The sequence below is a fragment of the Fusarium odoratissimum genome (genome assembly GCF_000260195.1).
Source record: "Fusarium odoratissimum NRRL 54006 unplaced genomic scaffold supercont1.8, whole genome shotgun sequence".
In the NCBI taxonomy this organism is placed as follows: domain Eukaryota; kingdom Fungi; phylum Ascomycota; class Sordariomycetes; order Hypocreales; family Nectriaceae; genus Fusarium; species Fusarium odoratissimum.
In genome coordinates this window covers 575,681-594,565 of record NW_022158694.1, presented here as the reverse complement: position 1 = coordinate 594,565, position 18,885 = coordinate 575,681, and the positions used below count along the sequence as shown (strand labels likewise).

General features: G+C 48.6%; 4 protein-coding genes and 1 non-coding gene across 6 annotated transcripts; 3 read left to right on the top strand and 2 right to left on the bottom strand.

The window, feature by feature from the left end:
* Positions 1–2,724: 2,724 nt before the first annotated feature.
* On the top strand, positions 2,725–5,432 carry FOIG_05995 (uncharacterized protein). The gene has a single exon (XM_031204931.1). It carries the CDS (start codon positions 2,962–2,964, stop codon positions 3,658–3,660), a length of 699 nt encoding a protein of 232 aa, XP_031065180.1. The 5' UTR covers positions 2,725–2,961; the 3' UTR covers positions 3,661–5,432.
* On the bottom strand, positions 3,686–7,485 carry FOIG_05994 (uncharacterized protein). The gene has a single exon (XM_031204930.1). It carries the CDS (start codon positions 6,806–6,808, stop codon positions 4,130–4,132), a length of 2,679 nt encoding a protein of 892 aa, XP_031065179.1. The 5' UTR covers positions 6,809–7,485; the 3' UTR covers positions 3,686–4,129.
* A 2,397-nt stretch (positions 7,486–9,882) lies between these two features.
* Positions 9,883–11,625, top strand: FOIG_05993 (uncharacterized protein; the record flags this gene model as incomplete). The annotated part of the gene is made up of 3 exons (XM_031204929.1): positions 9,883–10,377; positions 10,429–11,335; positions 11,390–11,625. 3 exons carry the CDS (start codon positions 9,883–9,885, stop codon positions 11,623–11,625), a joined length of 1,638 nt encoding a protein of 545 aa, XP_031065178.1.
* A 141-nt stretch (positions 11,626–11,766) lies between these two features.
* On the bottom strand, positions 11,767–16,610 carry FOIG_05992 (phosphoribosylformylglycinamidine synthase). Of its 2 annotated transcripts, XM_031204927.1 has the most exons (7): positions 15,928–16,610; positions 15,698–15,879; positions 13,139–15,621; positions 12,926–13,088; positions 12,717–12,856; positions 12,624–12,665; positions 11,767–12,574 (listed from the first exon to the last, which is right to left on the bottom strand). In XM_031204927.1, exons 1-7 carry the CDS (start codon positions 16,549–16,551, stop codon positions 12,141–12,143), a joined length of 4,068 nt encoding a protein of 1,355 aa, XP_031065176.1. In that variant the 5' UTR covers positions 16,552–16,610; the 3' UTR covers positions 11,767–12,140. The 2 variants fall into 2 exon arrangements, with proteins under 2 accessions (XP_031065176.1, XP_031065177.1); XM_031204928.1 differs by having other exon boundaries at positions 15,698–16,610.
* A 1,191-nt stretch (positions 16,611–17,801) lies between these two features.
* Positions 17,802–17,883, top strand: FOIG_05991. Its single transcript has one exon. It is a non-coding gene; the product is annotated as a tRNA-Ser (tRNA).
* The last annotated feature ends 1,002 nt before the right edge of the window (positions 17,884–18,885 follow it).

Here is an 18,885-nt window from a genome sequence, read left to right as displayed (position 1 = left end):
CCTAGGCCATGTCTACTTATTAGACCCTTTATTCGAATCCCTTGCCATGGGCCATGACATTCTTCCAGGCTTTCGGCTCTCTAACGCTTTGTGCGGCAGAATTTGATACTCTGGAGGCACAAAGAGGGTTTCACCGGGGATCCGAGACCCTGGTCTCCCGTGTGATGGATGGATGGATGGATGGGAAGAAAACTCTGCATTCTAGGCATTAGGCATTGTTCCCGTTGGCTACCAGCAGAGACAGGCGACGAGGATGCGTTGAGTGGCGATGAAATCATTGTGCAGCCCACTCAAATCAGATCAATGACTGGAAGATGAGGGAATTAAAGAGAAAAAGACGCTCTACCTTAAAAAGTCATTAATAATTTCTGGAGAAAGGTGGCGCTCGTTGCCGCTACTCGTGTAGAGTCCTGACGGGCCACGAGCGGTTGAGGAGACGGGAACATACTTGGTTAGTTGGATAAGGCGTTTTTAGAGTGGAATTGAGTGTTGATTGGTTGTCTGCAAGTCTCTGTCCAATCTAATCAGCCCAATGACCCTCACTTCAAGTGTCGTGACTCGCTGGTCGTTGCTCGTGCACTTTCACAACAGCGCAAAAAAGTAAAATTTGCATAATTTCCCTCAGCGGTCGTCGATTGGCTGATTGGCCACCATCAAAAGGTACCAGGCACACCCGCGGTTCCTGCGTCGGGTTGTGCCTGGCGCCATACCTTAATTGGTGCCCCCAACACCAATAGAGCCGACACCCGCTGAGACACATCACCAAGACAAGCAGCGCCAGGCCAAGACAGCAGCGCCAAGTTGCGCAAAAGAACATTGAAAGACCGTCCATCATTCTTCCGTGAAAGCGGAAAGTGCCAAATCGAAGCGCTACTACAATGAGAATTAGTTAGATGAGTCTAATTTTCTATCTGATTGCGTTTCTCTCAAGTCTCAAGAACAGCTTTGTGTTAGTCACAGCCCCCAACAACGAGTATTACGCGCAATGTGTAGGCAGCATCCATCAGCTGCATCTCTCCCAACAACAATGCCTTGTGAGGCTGCTTTTCTTCTCCATTACCTATGAATCCTTTGTGCTCTTTTTGTTTTTATGCTCGTCTGCCTTTGTCTCCGCTGAACTGAAACTCTGCCACAACGGCAATCCCGGTCGACTCAACGGTCGTTTAACACTTGGCTGGGGTACGCCATTCTGCCAAATCCCCTGGAGCTGGAAGAATAAGGCCCGGTCGTTATGAAGCCTGGAGGTTGGAGCCTGGATGTCAGCGCTGATCGGCTACCCGCCCCGGATTCGCTTGGATAACCGCGTGGGTGCCGTGGGTGCCATGTGCTACTGTACGCACTCTATGGTGCATCACTGCATAACTCTGTATAGGCTCTCCCAATGCCTTGATTTTGCTTCTATTCCTGTCTGCGTCCTCCTCACACCGCTGCGCTGTGTTGTTTACACTGCGTCCAATCGTTACCACCATTTCCTTCAGCAGCCCAAATGTTGACGTGGCCACACTGTGCGACGCCCACGCAAAAGGATTCTATCCTTTTCTGGTGTAGCGCACTTGTCTCGTCGTCAACGCGTTGTCGCTGTCGCTGTCGCTGTCGCTGCACCATGCGGGTCGCGTGCCTTGAAGCGGCAGCTTTCCGTTCCTCAATTTCTCGGCTATGACTTAGACCCTGGTCCTTGTTATGGTGATGCTCAGCCCTGCAATGACGGACTTGGTTCTTACAATTGCGTTGACGTCAAAGTTTCTCCGTAGCAACGGATATCGACTCTAACTGCGATGCCAAGCAAACAAGTTTGTTCTCTCAAGTGTGTCAAGTCGAAGAAACACAGTGGATTTGCTGGCTCAATCACTTGCATCAAGTGTAAGTTCCAATTAGCCCAAGAGGCTTTGCCCGTGCGTACTTTCAGTCATCAATACGAGGTTACTCTGCATATCAACATGTGCCATCACAATGATGATTTGTCGCCTTTGGCCTAAACTTTAGCAGCAGATCAATACCGTCATGACTTTCATGGTGTGAATCCCGAACTGCATGCCAGCGCATTGAGATCAAGGTCCCAGAACTGATATGTCTGATCCTGTGATCACCAAACTGCGGCGGTTGATGGTAGACCACAAACAGGAACACTAGCTGCCAAAGTTCTCGAATTGGTTGTCCCGAATGAGCACCCTATCCTTATGACATGGGTTCATTAAAAAATCAAATAATATATCGAATCTCGTAGTCCTTTCCCGCAAAATTTTCTCTACGGTCTTGACATAAATTTGCCTTGCTATAGTATCGCAAATAGATGCCATAGTAGAATGTGGCTTTTACCTACCCTGAACCAAAATGTTGTATACACCTATATCAAGGAAACCACAGGGATCAATACTCATTCTAATATCGTGTGAGCCGAGATAAGACTTAACAGGGCTTGGGTATGGCAATGAAGTGATATATTGATGAAGTATATAATTTTCTTAGTGAGTTTGTGTAAGTCTTGCCTCCATAGTGCACACGCCCAGCTGATCTAACCACGTCGTCGAGAACAAACACTTTAACAATTCTAGGCAGCATATACACTCGCCTGTATATAACTAAAAACTTACCCGATAGCCACGCCAGTATTCTACGTATCTCTATTAGATAACGAAACTCGAAATCCCCACAGGTACCAATATAAAACTGGTGCTACCTCCAGTGATTGTAATAGGGAGAATTTCAGATGTCTTTTCGAGCTGCCAAAAAGTGGAGCTCCCGTCTTTCTCGAAAAGCTAGGTCGTGACGTCGCAATCAACTTCAGCCTCTTCAACACTTTCCTACATCTCAAAATCATCCAGCCTCAGCGCTTTCATTCCCGTCTGTACATCCAAGAGTAAAACAAAGAGCCTGTTTGAAGAACCGCGCATTCCACTTTGCAACCAGCACAGCCTCTGCAAGAATAAAAGCTGTCGCAATAGTAGCTGCAAGCTCGCCACTATGACAGACTCACCACCAACGGAGCCCCGAGCTCGCTCAAAATCACCCGCTCCCAAGGACAAGGACGATCGCAAAGGTCGCGACGATACATACAGAGAGAATGATGAACGTCGCCAGCGCAGAGACCGCAGCAGGTCGCACAATCGTAACAACAACCGCGACCGCAGAGATTCGCCTCCACGCAGACCCCGAGATCGATCGCGATCACCAGCGCGAAGACCCAGAGGATCGGGCGGCTTCAAGTGGAAGGGAGAGCGTCGGGACAACGACAGAAACCGTGACTTCCGCAGACGCTCACCGCAGCGACATCGGGATCGCGATCATGGCAGGGACCGGAACTACCGCCGAGATGACCGTGATGGAGGACGGGACAGACAGCGAGATGGCGATAGGGATCAGAGAAGGGAGAGGAAGGAAAGGAAGGAAGAGAAGCCTAAGGCTCCCGTGGCTCAGGCAGGCGAGGAGATGATCATCGTCAACGTCAACGATCGACTTGGTACGAAAGCTGCTGTACCCTGCTTGGAGTCTGATACCGTGGGCCAGCTGAAGATGATGGTCGCCGCCCGAATCGGTCGTGACCCTGGCCAGATTATCTTGAAACGACAGAGTGAGAGGCCATTCAAAGATCACATTACCCTGGGAGACTATGGCATCTCGAACGGCGTGCAACTGGATCTGGAAATTGATACACGGGACTGAAATGACATGGAAGCACTGTTCAATATGGGCTCTGGGAACAAAGTTTTCGACGTTTTACTTTTTATCTGGCGTTATCTGGATTGCATGACTAAAAAAATACATAATCGAACAGAAACGAGTTAGTCTTGGAATACTGGCGTGAGCCATGTCATATAAGAGAAATTTCATGAAGAGGTTGTATCCAAATTCATCGAAATCGTTAAGAAAAGCGCCTCGTAACCCGCCTTACGCCTATACCGCGACTCAGATCCTGAATCAAGACAAAAGTAGGTCTATCGACCGAAAGAATAGAAGAACCAAAAGAACGGCGATGTCCTCAAAGTATATGATATCTATGCTTCAACATCTTTTTTATCCGCACAACCAAGAAAATAGCCAAGGAGATATCCAACAAAGACAGAAAAGTAAGAGAACAGGGTCGCTGGAAAACAAGCGAATGATGGTCATAAGCATTACTTCGAGCTTTTCTTCATTTAAACATGGTGTTGAGGTCCATATCCGGTCCATCGAATATCCCTGATTGGGTGCGGTAGCCTGAATCTTGCTCCAGAGCATTGCGGAGCAAAGGCGATAGTTGACTGTTGGGCTTCAGATCCTGAAGCTTTTCTTCTGGTTGACGAAATGGAGGCTCTACCATCTCGACAGTGACTCGAAGCTCAGGGTTAGACCCCATGTGGTCAAAATTCATGTCATTGAAATCATCAAACGACTGCTGATCCAACCATAGCTTCTCCTCGACTTTAGGTGACTGTTGCATGAAACCCATGGATTCGCCAGCGGTAGATGGTACCCTTGAAGCAGTGGACTGAACCTGGGACACTATATCAGACAGTGATACTATCGCATCTCTATCATTAACTGGCATTGCCGAGTCCTGGAATAAATTCGGGTCTGCAGTTGCAGCGTCGAAACACGCCCCAAAGAGCATTTTATCTTCATTATAGATAGGCGAATTCATACTTGTTGGTACTTGCATGCGTGATCCTTGGCAATCGCTTGTAGCCGTTTTATGCATCAAGAATGGATCAAAAGACTGTTGTGACAAGTCGTTTTGTGCAGATGCAAGTTGAAGCCGGGTAAAATCGCCATTCCGAGAGGGGGCCTGCGAGAATGTCTGCGGAGGAGGCTGTTGGAATGATGACTGCCAACTTGAGTATGGGTAAGAAGGGGGAAACATGCTCTGTGCCTGAGCCTGTGGTTGTGGATGCGCTTGTTGTGACTGAAAGCTGTAGCCGGAAGATCCACCTTGCAGACTTCCAAAGGAAGTTGCTTGACTCAATGACGAGTAGGAAGATTGAGTGACCCCCTGAATCCCGTTTCTTTGCATGTTCTTCACCATACCCGCGACAAGCTCTGGTGGGGTATTATATATCATCAGAGCAATTGGCGGTTGGGCAGGTTGCTGGGCACTTTGTTGCTGCCATGATAAAGGACGTGGTGGCGCTGCCTGTAGATTAGGTGGGTTTCTCATAGCCTGTTGAGGAAACTGGTTGGGCCTCTCTGCCCGTGACCGGTCCTGGGTCGCCGGAGAGACTGTGGATGCTGAAGGGGACTTTGCTTTGCCCTGTCCATGGGGTGCCTTTGATGCAGCAGGGCGAAGATCGCGAGTGGACTGTTCCGTGACAGGTCGGCGTTGTATCTGGTTGTTGTTGCTTTGCTGTCTCTGGTTGGTGCGATTGTACTTGTTTGCCGGGCTTCGATAGTTCGATTTGCGCGGTGGCATGTTTTTAGGAGGTCCGCTGGGCTTTACGGTAACTGAACAGAAGGTGGTGTATAGAATGTAGACCTTCTTCTCCTTTGGCTGCTCCGCATTGTAATCACATAATGGTTCAGCCATATGATCTTGCATGCCCTTCTTCTCAAACGTGCGCCAGCATCGCAAGCAGAGGGCCTTGCCGTGATGCTCTTGATCTGAGAAATCTTGTCCCTGCCACTCGTGCAATGAGTCGCATTTGTCACAGTTTCCTTTCGCTTTGATGAAAGGGTCGAAAGTGTGACAACTTGTCAGGTATTTGCGAGCAGTATGGTATGGATCTTTTCCACGAATAAGACCATGATGATCGGCGGCGTGAGTGACGATGTGTGATATTTCATCCTTGCGGCCTGAGCAGGCATGCCTTTCAGGAGATGACAAGCGCTTTGGGTCGAATAGCCAGAAGAAACATGTCTCGCAAGCGCCTATGAAATCATCGGGCGTGACCAGATTGTTTGGGCGCCCACGTACTGGACCGTCTCTCCGAACATTGGATGAATTTGAGCCACTAGAAGCTGACAATGGTTGGATATTTCGAGTTCGACGTCGAGACTCTTGTGTATCCTCAATCGTTTGCAGTGGCACACTTGCGCCTTGCTGGGGGAGTCTGGAAGAACCAGATGACGCTGGAGACGTACGGTGTACCGATTGGCTCTTGTGTCCGGACCTGTATCGCTTTGCGAGTTGATATTTGCCAGTCGCTTCATCATCGGTTGAGCGACTGTTTTGGCGCTTAGGCACCTTCTTTGAACCTGAAGATGTATCTGTGCCGGCTACCGACCAAGCTGTCTGCTGAGATATCGAACCGGTTGGTTGCTTAGAAGTACCACGCGTATGCGGTCCAGATAGAGTAGTGAAAGCAGAAGAACCTTGGGGCGTTGCTAAACCCGGAGGTCTTCCTTCATCATGATTGCCATTGTCGGTATATCTTATTTGTCTGTCGGAAGGGGTACCAAATGGCAGAAAAGATTGTGTTGAAGGCCTAGGCCTCTGCATTAAACGCTCATCAATGGATGTAACATTGCTCGATGTGGTGATGTGCCGAATGCGCGGACCCGTCGCACTGGGCGTACCAATTGCCTGAGTTGATGACCTGCGGCCTTTTTTAAGCACATCATCGACACGGTCAATAACTTTGTAGTTATCAAGTTGGCGTTGAGGTAGAGATCGGGAAGTGATAAAGGTATTCTGTGATGGCTGAGAGTTCGGTTGGTGATGTAGCCAGGTCGCTACTTGGAGACTGCTTCCACGACGCTGCTGTTCCTCTAGCTGTTCCAGCTCCCAATCGGTAAGGTCACTCCATCGTGGGGGATTGCCAAGGTCGATGTTTTCGTTACTCTCAACGTTCTGGTCGCTATTCGCGCGACCCAAGCCCTGGTTTGATAAACCGCCCATGGTGATCCTTGATGCAAACCTCCCAATGGCGTTACAGTGCTATGGGAGGCGGGCTAGTACACCCGCACTCAGCCAAACGAGGATGATAGCTGTAGTTATTGATGAGGTCGAGATGGCAGATTGGTGGCGAAGGCTTGGAGGTGATGAAGCAAACGGGAAGGGATTGGGAGATGGGAGGTGAGGCATAGTGGAACAGATTAAAGAGGCCCGACAATGGGAGTCCACAATGGGTAGGTAGGACAATGTGAAGGTATCTCGTACCGAACAAGGCTGCGAGATGGACAAGTTGATTGGCGGTCGAGGTTGAAAAAGGCATCCTTTCGAGTTAGCCCAACTCATTTTCAACCCCCCAGCGAGACTGCGCCCGACGATTTGGCGGAGGGAATATCATGGTGAGTGAGCTTGGGTCGAGATGTTGATGTGTTGTTGGAGGTTGAAATATAGTTGAGATGATTTTGAGCCAAGGGCGAGGACAATTGAGGATGAAAACAGGGGAGTCTCAACGGTAAAAGACGTTGCTGGTATTATTGGCAGCCAGTGGTTCGCCCACTTATGTCATTGCCGTCCATATCGAAAAGAGGGGTATTAGGCAGAATTGATGCGAAAAACACACAAATGTGTGCAAGATTGGTAGGATTGGGTAACAAGATGACCGAGAATGGCTTGAGACCTTGTTTGTTTGTATGGGCAACGTTACCTCATCGTCATACCATTTAATGTTCACCACTCAATGCCAGCCCCAGCCCCAAGACCACCAATTGAGAGGCCAAGAAATAGAGTACCCAGCACTTGAGTTCCAGCCTATCGTTGGACAAACTGCGGAACAGTGGCTTATTTGATTGGGTTTCGTAGAATAAGAATATCAAATCGAAGTCCATTTATGGCCCGAAGCTTCAGAAGTCACTTACACAGCCCTTGATCTGTAATACGCCTGGTGGGGAAGAAGCGGGAACTATCGTGGAGTTGGTTTGGCTCCTATTTCCGTGGAGTAGAAAGATCGCACTAGTTGATATATTGAACCCGGGGACTGATTAGTATATTCGCCGATTGATACATGAGAACTGAAACATCAATAGATAATCCAACTTAACCTCTCACTACCTGTCTCGGGGACAACGATCATCCAGGTAATCAAAAGAGTCTGCTAAGCTCATCTAAACCTTCACAAAACTTGATTCGGAGGTCTTGTGCTTTATCTCATGCCCTGGGCGTTCCGATGCATCACGATCGTGCTGCTGATGAAGTGTTCCCTACGTTTGACCATCCACGAATGTGGCAGCAAAGATTTGCATTTTACCCAAACTCATGAAATTTGAGGCGAACATGTCTTTAGCAGCTATCAGTCACCGGGTCACGCATGGCAAAGAAAGCACATGAGGAGGAATGGTTCCAGGACTACAACAGAGCCGCATCCAGCCCTGGTTTTTAACCATTGGTTATCGCCAATCGATGTAAACAGACATGACGCCATGACAAGAAGTCAGTGGCAAACATACGCGCATAACGAGATCGCGCCCGAGTTAATAATTGACCAAGATATTACTCTCATCGTAAATTTCCATAATAGGATATCGCTCAAATATTCCCCTTGCTCCGTAAACCGTAACTGGGCGCGTGCCAAGAGATGCCATCCCAGCCCATGATCTCTAACAGGGCTGAAGTGTTGCCCATTCCGGCAAGTCTCGGCGCCGGCCACGAGCCTCAACTCCGAGGATCCAGGGCATGAACTTGAGGTCAGGGTTGCAATAGCCAACTTGTCCTTGTTAGGAAATAGGCGGCGAGCTTGTCGATCGTTGCATCGACGGCGAAGCCAACCTTGTATAGTAAAGCGGATCGACAACTTCTCCAATGAAGTATTGGAGCTTATTCCATGGTGTATGATTCGCTCGTGTTCTCGAAGATCGATGCCAATGCCGCCAGTTTCCGTAGAAGGAGAGATATAGTTTCTGAACGTCATTGCCTCATATGAATCCCTGCTTGTTACAATTACAGGATGTATATCTCATATGAATTCGGAGAGCTATCCGACTGTTCGCATAACTCGCCGTGACATAAACGCATGCCGAATCGTTTCAACCGACAATCAGTAGACAATGTAATATCACATGGAAATTTATTGTAGAAGCCATTTGGAGGGTGTAGGTCACTAGAGTTCCCTAGAAGTGATCAGAACAGCCACCAAGCTCAGCACAAGCTCGTCTTCAACTTGAAGCAAATCTACATGGGAAGCTGTAGTTGTGTAGGATACACCTTAGCCGTTTTATCCTTATAGGAAAATAGAAAGACAGACAATCAGGGAGCATAAAGTAAGCCATGGACCTGTAGGCCGGATCATGAGTCGTGTTGCAATATCGCCGAGTAGGTAAATGCCGATCATTCTCTGTCGAGGTCTAGCGTCCTGGGGATGAAACAAGATTCGGAGAAGGATACCACGAGCTTTAGACCTTGAACTCCAACTCCAAAGATGCATCTAGACACTTGGAATTCAAATTCAGTTGCAAAGCATTCAAGTTCTCAGAGCCTAGAGGACCTGACACAATCTTGAGAAGAAGCGAATGCATTTCCATGTCACGGTGAGGCGTTTCCTTAATCTCTCATCACTATCAAGTCTGTATAATATGATCGACGAATCCTTGCATCCTCCCTGATATTCCCCAGACCAAACCCCAGATGATGAACTTTATTCCCCGCACAATATCTTAGCCACATCCCATGTATGCGTACTCCTTCATGACAACGTCCCGTCATCACTCGCGTTCTCCAGTTTTTGACTGTCCGGGTGGCGCCGTTGGGAACAGTTAGTCGTCATTATACTGCCTGTGTTTGGCTTAAGGGCGTGGAGTAAAGACTGTGAAGGTACCTGAATTAGGTTTCGGAGCTAAGAGAATTAGAACAGCCACTCCAGCCGTTGAGTAGCTTCGGAAGTTTATCCAGAGAACTGTAGTCTTCTTGTCAGTATATAAAGTCTGTCATATCCTGATCGAGTCGTGCTTCTCCGTTCCAAACAGTTCCATGAACACTAGTAACCCAACATCCAGCGCTCCACATAACCCCTTATCCTTCTATTACTAACCATGTCTTCCAAAGATGACAAAATTCTCCATGATGAAGATGATGGTACCATAGAAGACATCAACATCGTACCTACAGCAGACCTCCCGACCAAACTCGCGGACAGCGTCGCCTATGGCCCCGGAGGTATACGGGGCGTTATACAGTCCCCTTTTGTCTTTGGAGCTGCATTTCTCGCATCGTTAGGCGGCTTCTCTTTTGGATATGACCAAGGCGTTATTTCCATCATCAATGTCATGCCTCAGTTCCATGATGTCTTTCCTAGGGCAGCTTCTGGCTTTGGGAAGGGCTTCATGACTGGCATGCTGGAGTTTGGAGCTTTCTTGGGCTGTTTCTTCATGCCCTGGATGGCCGATAAGATCTCCCGAAAGAAGGCTCTGGCTGTTGTTGTTGTGATCTTCAATATTGGTGCTATACTTCAAACTGCTGCGGTCAACTATGAAATGCTCGTTCTTGGTCGCACAGTGGGTGGAATAGGTGTCGGTACTCTTGCATTGGTAAGTCTCAAACCCATATAACTTAAGAGAACTTGTCTGATATCTTTCCAGGGAGCTCCTCTTTACATCTCCGAAATCTCACCCCCGAATCTGCGAGGGACTCTTCTTGTTCTCGAATCTATATCTATTTGTGCCGGCGTAGTTGTTTCGTTTTATATCACCTATGGAACTCGTCACCTGGAGGGCGACATCGCCTTCCGTCTTCCTCTTGGCCTTCAAATGGTCTCTGCAACAATTGTCGGAGTTGGAATCCTCTTCTTCCCTTACTCGCCCAGATGGCTTGCCCTTGTTGGACGCACAGAAGATGCTCTCAGTAATCTATCTCGAATGCGTCGTCTTCCCCCTGACGACTCTAGAGTCCTTACTGAGTATCAAGGCATTATCGCCGAGGCGCAATTCCAGAAAACCGTGCTTGAGCGCCGCCACCCTGGTAAACAGGGCTTCAAGCTTGAAGTCTTGACTTGGCTTGACTTGTTTAGCCCCAAGACATGGCGAAGAACTGCCGTGGGTTGTGGAATTCTCTTCTTTCAACAATTCAGCGGAATCAACGCCTTCATTTACTACGCTCCGACTCTTTTCCAGTCACTTGGCCAGTCTGAGGAGATGTCTCTTACCATGTCTGGTATCTTTAATGTTCTTCAGCTAGTTGCTGTTGGTGTCTGTTTCTTTATCATAGATCGAGTTGGTCGCCGTCCTCTGGCCATCTTTGGTGGTGTTGGGGGTGCTGTTTCGTGGGGAATCATGGCTATTCTTGTTGGCATCTTCTCCCATGACTGGAAGGCCAATGCAGCTGCTGGTTGGGGGTGTGTCGCTATGGCCTTCATCTTCATTCTATGTTATGGAGTTTCATACTCACCTCTCGGCTGGGCCCTGCCGTCAGAAGTCTTTCCCAGTGCAACTCGATCTAAGGGTGTAGCCCTTTCAACTGCAACCTGCTGGATTTGTAACTTTATTGTTGGTGAGTCTTATATAGCCCTTTCTTACAAGAAGCCTCGCTAATCAACATATATAGGTGTTATTACTCCTCCTATGCTTGAGTCCATTGGATTTGGCACATATGTCTTTTACGGATCCTGGTGCGCTATTGCTGCTGCCTGGGCATACTTCCTTGTCCCTGAGACTAAGGGCAGATCTCTAGAGGAGATGGACCAAGTATTTGGAGACAACAGCGGTCAAGAGGAGAAGGAGATTTTGAAAGCAACTGCTGCGCAGGCCAGGAGTGCAGGCAATCCTATTCATCATGTGTAGTTCGTTTGATACCCTCAAATGGTACAGTAAATCTAGATTTTGGTCAAGATACGAGATATTTATGATGATCGCCAATGAAACTGAATCCTATGCTGTCCTATGATATGAAAACTGCAATGTTTATACAGCCGGTGAGGACGTAGGGGATTGTGCGCGCATTCACTACCATAAATACTACACGCGTTCCGACCTCTCTTTACAAATGTACGTGATGTTGCGAAACAAAAACAGAACATATCAGATCCAAAGGTGTAGGCTAAAACAGTTGAAGAAAAAGGGTAATGCGATAGTTTTTAGACTGAACGCATTGTGTAAAAGTCTCGCTATAGTCAAAGCCGCGTATTGAGTTGTTGACCTAGCATCACAATGGAACACTCGCAAAACCACTGGCTACTAGTATCAATCATTTTCTCTAGTTAAACTTAACATTCTACCTTCCTTACCTCATATCCCATTCTGCATGACCGTAAACATCCCAATAGCCCGAACACCAAAATGCAAATTTCTTTTTAATTTTAAGCGGCCCATTTACGAGCGTTCAAGAAGAGCTGGAACCAAGGACCATAATGTCCCCATTCGGCCAGCTGGCGCTCAGGCTTCCATGAGCCAACGTCGGCCATGATGGTACGCTCGGGATGAGGCATCATGGCGACGACACGGCCGTCCCTGCTCTGCACACCTGCGATACCCTGAGGGCTGCCGTTGGGGTTGAAGGGGTATCTCTCTGTAACGGAGCCGTAGTTGTCGACATATCGGAAGGGAATAAGACCTGAGTCGTTGACGGACTGCAAGTCGTTGGCAGAAGAGAAAGCCGCCCGGCCCTCACCGTGAGAAACGACGATGGGGAACGAGGATCCGCTCATGCCACTGAAGAAGACAGAGTTCTCGGACTTGTCTTCGATGGTCACCATCGAGTATCGGCCCTCGAACTGGGTGCTGGCGTTTTCAACTGGACATGGTTAGCCTCCACCGCCGCGAATACAAGCAGAACGACATACCGAATGTTGGCCAGTGCTCGGCTCCAGGAATCAACTCCTTGACTAAAGATTGTTAGTATGATTTAAAAACCAACGAACGAGGTATGAACTCACGTCGAGTCAGCATCTGACAGCCGTTGCAAACACCTAGTGAGAAGGTATCAGGACGCTTGAAGAAAGCCTCAAACGTCTTGCGAGCACCGTCATGCATCAGGATAGACTGGGCCCAACCGTTACCAGCACCGAGAACGTCACTATCGGATGTTAGTGTCATTGCAAGAACGTGTAAATTTCGGCATAACGCCAGTAATGGGTTTACTTACCCATACGAGAAACCACCACAGGCAGCAAGACCTCGGAATCCGTCCAGAGAGAAGCCGTCAAGGATATCAGACATGTGAACATCAACAGCGTCAAAGCCAGCAGCTCGGAAGGCAAAGGCCATCTCGGCGTGACCGTTGACACCTTGCTCTCGAAGAATGGCAACTGCGTGATGTTAGCATATACCCGATTCGTTCAGCACTTTATGATCTTACCTCTGGGCTTGTATACTAGGCTCTTGATGCTTGTGAGAGCTGGAAGGCTGACATCAGCAGGGTCAAACTTGAGCTTGTAGTGTAGACCAGGATCCCTGTTATCTTGAATAGCCTCGAACTCGGACTGAGCGCACTCGGGGTTGTCTCGGAGCTTCTGCATCTCGTAAGAAGTGCTAGTCCACCACTGTTGGATCTTGGCACGCTCCAGGTCAACGATGGTCTTTGACCTGTACTTGACAAGGAGAGATTGCTTGCTAGTAGGGCGAACATAGCCGATAGTCTTGATAAGACCATGAGGAGGACCACATGTTGCGAAGCACCTCTTGAACTTGATCTCGTCACCTCGGCGGATCTGGAAGACAGCTCCCAACTCTTCGTTGAAGAGGGCATCGAGCACCTTGTCCTCAGACTCAGCAAGGCTGTCAAGAGAAATATCAGCGCCGCATCGGCCAGCAAACATCATCTCGGCAACAGTTGTGAGCAGACCACCATCAGATCGATCGTGGTATGCGAGGACAATGTCCTCCTGATGAAGCTGCCACAAAGCATCAAAGAAGTCACGGATGATCTGAACATCGCGAACATCAGGAGATTCGTTACCAATTTGACCGAGTGTCTGAGCAAGAGCGGAGCCACCCATAGCACGGAAGCCCTGAGCAAGATCAACGAAGACCAGGACAGACTCGCCAACCTCCTCAACACGGCGAAGCTGGGGCGTCCATGTGCTGCGGACATCTTCAACCAAGCTGAAGGCTGAGATGACCAGTGAGACAGGAGCAGTGACAGTCTGAGACTCAGAGGTCTCCTTGTCCTTCCAGGAGGCCTTCATGGACAGAGAATCCTTTCCGACAGGAATTGAAACGCCAAGTTGAGGGCAGAGCTCCATGCCGATAGCCTGAACAGCATCGTAAAGAGCAGCACCTTCGCCAGGGTGACCAACAGCGGCCATCCAGTTGGCTGAGAGCTTAACGCGCTTGAGATCACCGTTGACGGGACCAGGCTTGATGTCAGCTGCACCAAGGTTCATCAAACTCTCAACAACAGCCATACGGGCAGATGCGGCAGCCGAGATGAGAGCGAGGTTAGGCTTCTCACCCATGGCCATGGCCTCACCACGTCGCTTCTTGTCATCAAGACTGAAGCTGGTAAGGGTGACGGCGACATCCGCAACTGGAGTCTGCCAAGGACCAACAAGCTGGTCTCGAACAGACAGACCGCCAACAGTACGGTCACCGATAGTGATGAGGAAGTTCTTTGACCCAACAGAGGGGAGGTTGAAAACCAACTCTGTAGCTTTAGTGACCAAATAGCCAATGTCAGAGCTGCCGCAGTGCTCGGTGAGACTCTTGACGGCGTCAAAGGGACGAAGGTTCTTCTCAACACGTTGAACGTCCTTCGAGATTCGTCGTCCAGGAGGGAAGAGAACATCCATAGGAAGGTTGATGGGATCAACGGGAGGCTGAATTGTAGGCTCACGATCAGTGAGGACAAGCTTTGAAACACCACTCTCATCCTTGGTAACGGCAGTTCCGACAACAGAGAAGCCACATCGCTCTCGTCGGCAGATGCTAGTGAAGCGGTTGAGACCATCTCTGTTGACGAGAAGAACATATCGTTCCTGAGCCTCGTTACACCAGATCTGAAGAGGAGACATAGAGTTATCAGCGCTCTCAACCTGTCGAAGTTCGAACTTGCCTCCAAACCCAGCGTCTTTCACAAGCTCAGGAAGAGCGTTTGAGAGACCGCCAGCACCAACATCGTGGATAAAGGCAATTGGACTTTCTGGTCCAAGGGCGACGCAAGTGTTGATGACCATCTGGGCTCGTCGCTCCATTTCGGGGTTTCCGCGCTGAACACTGTCGAAGTCAAGATCCGCTGTGGCATCGCTGCCGGTGTTGGAGGAGGCAGCACCACCACCAAGACCAATCAGCATTGCAGGACCACCCAGGACAATAACGTGGGCACCCTCTTCAACATGGCTCTCTTCCTTGAGAGCATGCTGGGGTCGAACGCTACCGATACCACCAGCAATCATGATTGGCTTGTGGTATCCTCTGTACTCTGGAACGTCGGATCCGGCCTCGTTGGTGAGAAGAGTTCGAAAAGTACCGGTCAGGGCAGGACGACCAAACTCGTTATTGAAGCGAGCAGAGCCAATTGGGGCCTCCAGCATGATGTCAAGACTAGAGGCATAGTGAGAAGGACGTCCAATATCAAGCTCCCATGGCCTCTTGTTGCCGGGAATCAAGAGATCAGAAACCCAGAAACCGGCAAGACCAGCTTTGGGAGAAGAGCCACGCCCAACAGCGCCCTCATCTCGAATCTCACCACCGCTTCCGGTTGCGGCACCGGGAAAGGGGGAGATGGCAGTGGGATGGTTATGCGTTTCAACCTTGATGAGAGGCTGGACAACCTCGCGGGTGAGCTTCCAGCTTCCGGTGGAATAGTCTGGAGCCCAGTAGTTACCCTCGTCACCGGAAAGGCTACAAATGAATGTTAGCAAACAAGCCCGAATACTTGATCCCCAACCGGAATTATATTTATATAACCAATACTTACACGGCCGCGTTATCAGAATAGGCGCTGATGACATATTCGGGGTTTGATTTATGGGTGTTCTTAATCATGCCGAATAAACTGTTCTCCTGGCTGACACCGTCAATTGTCCACGAAGCATTAAAGACATGATGTCGGCAGTGCTCAGAGTTGACCTGAGCAAACATGAACAGCTCAACGTCGTTCTACTGAAATCAGTATTTGATTTTCAACGTCGGACTTATGAGTCATACAGGAGATCGACCAAGAGCAGTGTACTGTTTAACCAAGTACTCCATATTGGGTTGGTCGAGACCAAGCCCAGCCTGTTTGTTATGGTCCTGGAGAGCGGCCAAGGGACCGCGCTCATCGGAAAAGATGTCGACGACGACGAGAGGGTTTCGAGCACCATGAGCGAACATGGTATCAAGGGCCGGTGGAGAAAGGCTGAAAAATTCTGTCATGCGATCATGCAGGATGTCCCGGAAACTCAAATCCTCCTCTCCCTTGAAACCATCCTCGAGTTCGATATGGATGACTCGACCTCGTTCGATGCGGTTAACGGTCTTGAGATCGCAGACGAGGGCGATGCTGGTAGCTTTGGAGCTCCATGGGGAAACGTTCCGGGGGCTGACGTAGATATCGATGGCATTCTTGTTGTCGCCGGTTGAGGGAGCATCTGTAGGCTGCTCAATGGCCTCGAGGATCTTCTTAATGCTGCCGAGAACGGCGGCATCCTCAGTCTCGAGGTCGAGGTAGTATTGCCAGGAGCCCGTGAGCTTAGCAACCTTGACGGGACTCTGATCATTGATGCGCTGCACGAGCTTCTGGACTTCAGAAGCCGTGTAGCACGACTCGCCGATCAGGACGTGGTGCATGGTGAATGGATTTGCGAGTTCAAAGCAAGATACGCCTTGACGCTTGTACGCCAACGTCCTGTAGCAGGAAGAAAAAAAAATTGGCGGGGTTCCGATAAAGGTGGGATGTCCGGATGCGGGGCAAAGTTTCTCCGCTCGCAAGCTGATGATTGCCCTCTGGTGCAGCTCTGTCTATGGCCACTGGAAATCCACTCGCGGAATGCTTTTTTAAATTCTAGGCGCAAAATATCACTTGGGGTGTCCGATGCAATAGGTAGTTGCTCACTGATACTCCATGTTTCTTTTCTATCAGTCATAATCTTATCGCGACATGCTCGAAGCTCTGCACGTACCCTCAGCGCGGGGCAATCGCGGGGTCTGCGGGGACTCATGGAGCTCTCTGCTGAGGCTTTGAGCTGAGAGTATCGAGCCTGTGCAAGGGGAAATTATTTACGTATATATTTTCCACTTTGCAGAGCTAATGTAGGTTGCTGAACAGAATCAATGTAACCAGGTAGTAATGCATACGCTGCCATAGATAATAAATCCCATACATCTATCAAACTATTCTAGCCAATGTGACCGTTTTAGGAGGTCCCGGATATAGTGAGCTTTGGAGAAGGGTAATATGGAACGTGTAGTTTACGAACACCAAAACAATCGAGTGACTTTGATATCTACCTAGCGTAGAGTCATCTTCTGGTGTATTTTTCTAGGTCATAACTGAAGGGAAATGAAAACAATTCACTCGGCATCCTTACGTAAAACCGGTGAAGTGTTGTTGCCAAGGTTTCAACTACGAGAGATGTCATACTTAAGTATACTTTAGCAAGAAACCTGGCTTTCTTGATCATTCTTGACATTTTCTTAAATTGTCTTTGGACATCTGAGTCGGTTTGATTACCACGAAATTGCGGCAATCTGTTGTGGCTGGGCAACGTTTTCATCAACAAAGGTCTAGACGCAGCAGAAACAATGAGGACAATGAACTGTATTCGGTTGTCGGAGAAAACCTGTCTTGCTTGTATCAGGGTAAGACATTAATGTGCAATACCAGCGGACACATCTGAGACATGGAGATTATAAAACTTAGGCAATCCCGAGAACAAACTGTTATGCATATTCCGTATTCTCAAGAAGCACTCTGGCTTGGGAATGAGATGGGTCCAATAGTGTCACGATTCAGCAGAACAAAGCCTCTATTCGCGGCCGGGCTTTGCTGTGGTGCCAGCAACATGTGTTGAGAGTCGGAGGAAAAAGTATAAGCAAAAGGCGCAGTGGCAGAGTGGTCTAATGCGATAGACTAGAAATCTATTCTCTTCGGAGGCGTCTGTTCGAATCAGGCCTGCGTCGCTTCGATAACTTTTTGACATTTGATGTAATTCGTAAATACCCCTTCAGAAGACTCAGTGTGCACGGTGACACGTTTTCCCTTCATGTCGATAAACACGCCACATTGATGTATTAATTATAGGGTAGCCATTGGTCTGACTTTATAAACTTTTACTGTTTCCAAGTTGGCGTGATCCTCACGCTAGACAAGTAGTCATTCACTTAAAGGATTTCAGTTTACATGACTCAACTAAGTAAACATAACTAAGTAGGTATATTTGCAATAATACAACGCTTTCAAGGAGCCAGACATTTTTGTAATTTAAATCAGATTGTCAAGTCTAGACCTGGAAAGATTTAAGCCCTCTAGGTATTTTATTATTATAATTTGTCAAGTTTCACTACTGTGTACCCTACTTTTTATTGATTTTACTCCTCTATACGACAGTAACTACTACACAGCGAGAGCCCCGAATTGATCATTAGGAACAAAACTGTCCCAGGAATGGCAAAGAGTAGACCTAGCATTGATGCTCGAAGTGAGTAAATCGAGTTGAACTATTGAACGGCTACAAGGCGGGTGCACCGAAGCTCTCGCCGCGGCGTCAAATTTCTATCAAATATAGACTACCCGGCTGATAGCTCCAAGCTGTGATTTCTGGGCTCTTATATTTATCAATAGCTTTCACCACTACCACTCTTGGCAGGGCCGAGACTCATGAAGCTCCCATGAGCCTGGCGCACGGCTTGGAGGCTTACAGAAGGAAGAGATTGAAAATGAATTGACACTGAGCAAGAAGAGAGTTTGCACGAAGGTGCCAATAGTTCATTGCAAATTCATGGCTTGATTTGTAATAAGTCAATTGCCACATGGGAAGAATGTAATTGTTAACGGGGAAGGCTTCGCCTCTCTGACCGATGCAATGGATTCGGGTAAAAGAAAGTAGGATTCCCCCGAGACACAAGCAAGGTCCTGATATGCATTATGGGCATTGTGGTGATTGAGACAGATTCTGGTGTCTC

Coding starts and splice junctions, on each gene's coding strand:
- FOIG_05995 (XM_031204931.1), top strand. CDS start 2,962: ATGACAGACTCACCACCAACGGAGCCCCGAGCTCGCTCAAAATCACCC.
- FOIG_05994 (XM_031204930.1), bottom strand. CDS start 6,808: ATGGGCGGTTTATCAAACCAGGGCTTGGGTCGCGCGAATAGCGACCAG.
- FOIG_05992 (XM_031204927.1), bottom strand. CDS start 16,551: ATGCACCACGTCCTGATCGGCGAGTCGTGCTACACGGCTTCTGAAGTC. Junction 13,089..13,138: donor CCTAGTATACAAGCCCAGAG/GTAAGATCATAA, acceptor AACATCACGCAG/TTGCCATTCTTCGAGAGCAA. Junction 12,575..12,623: donor CGAGCACTGGCCAACATTCG/GTATGTCGTTCT, acceptor AACCATGTCCAG/TTGAAAACGCCAGCACCCAG.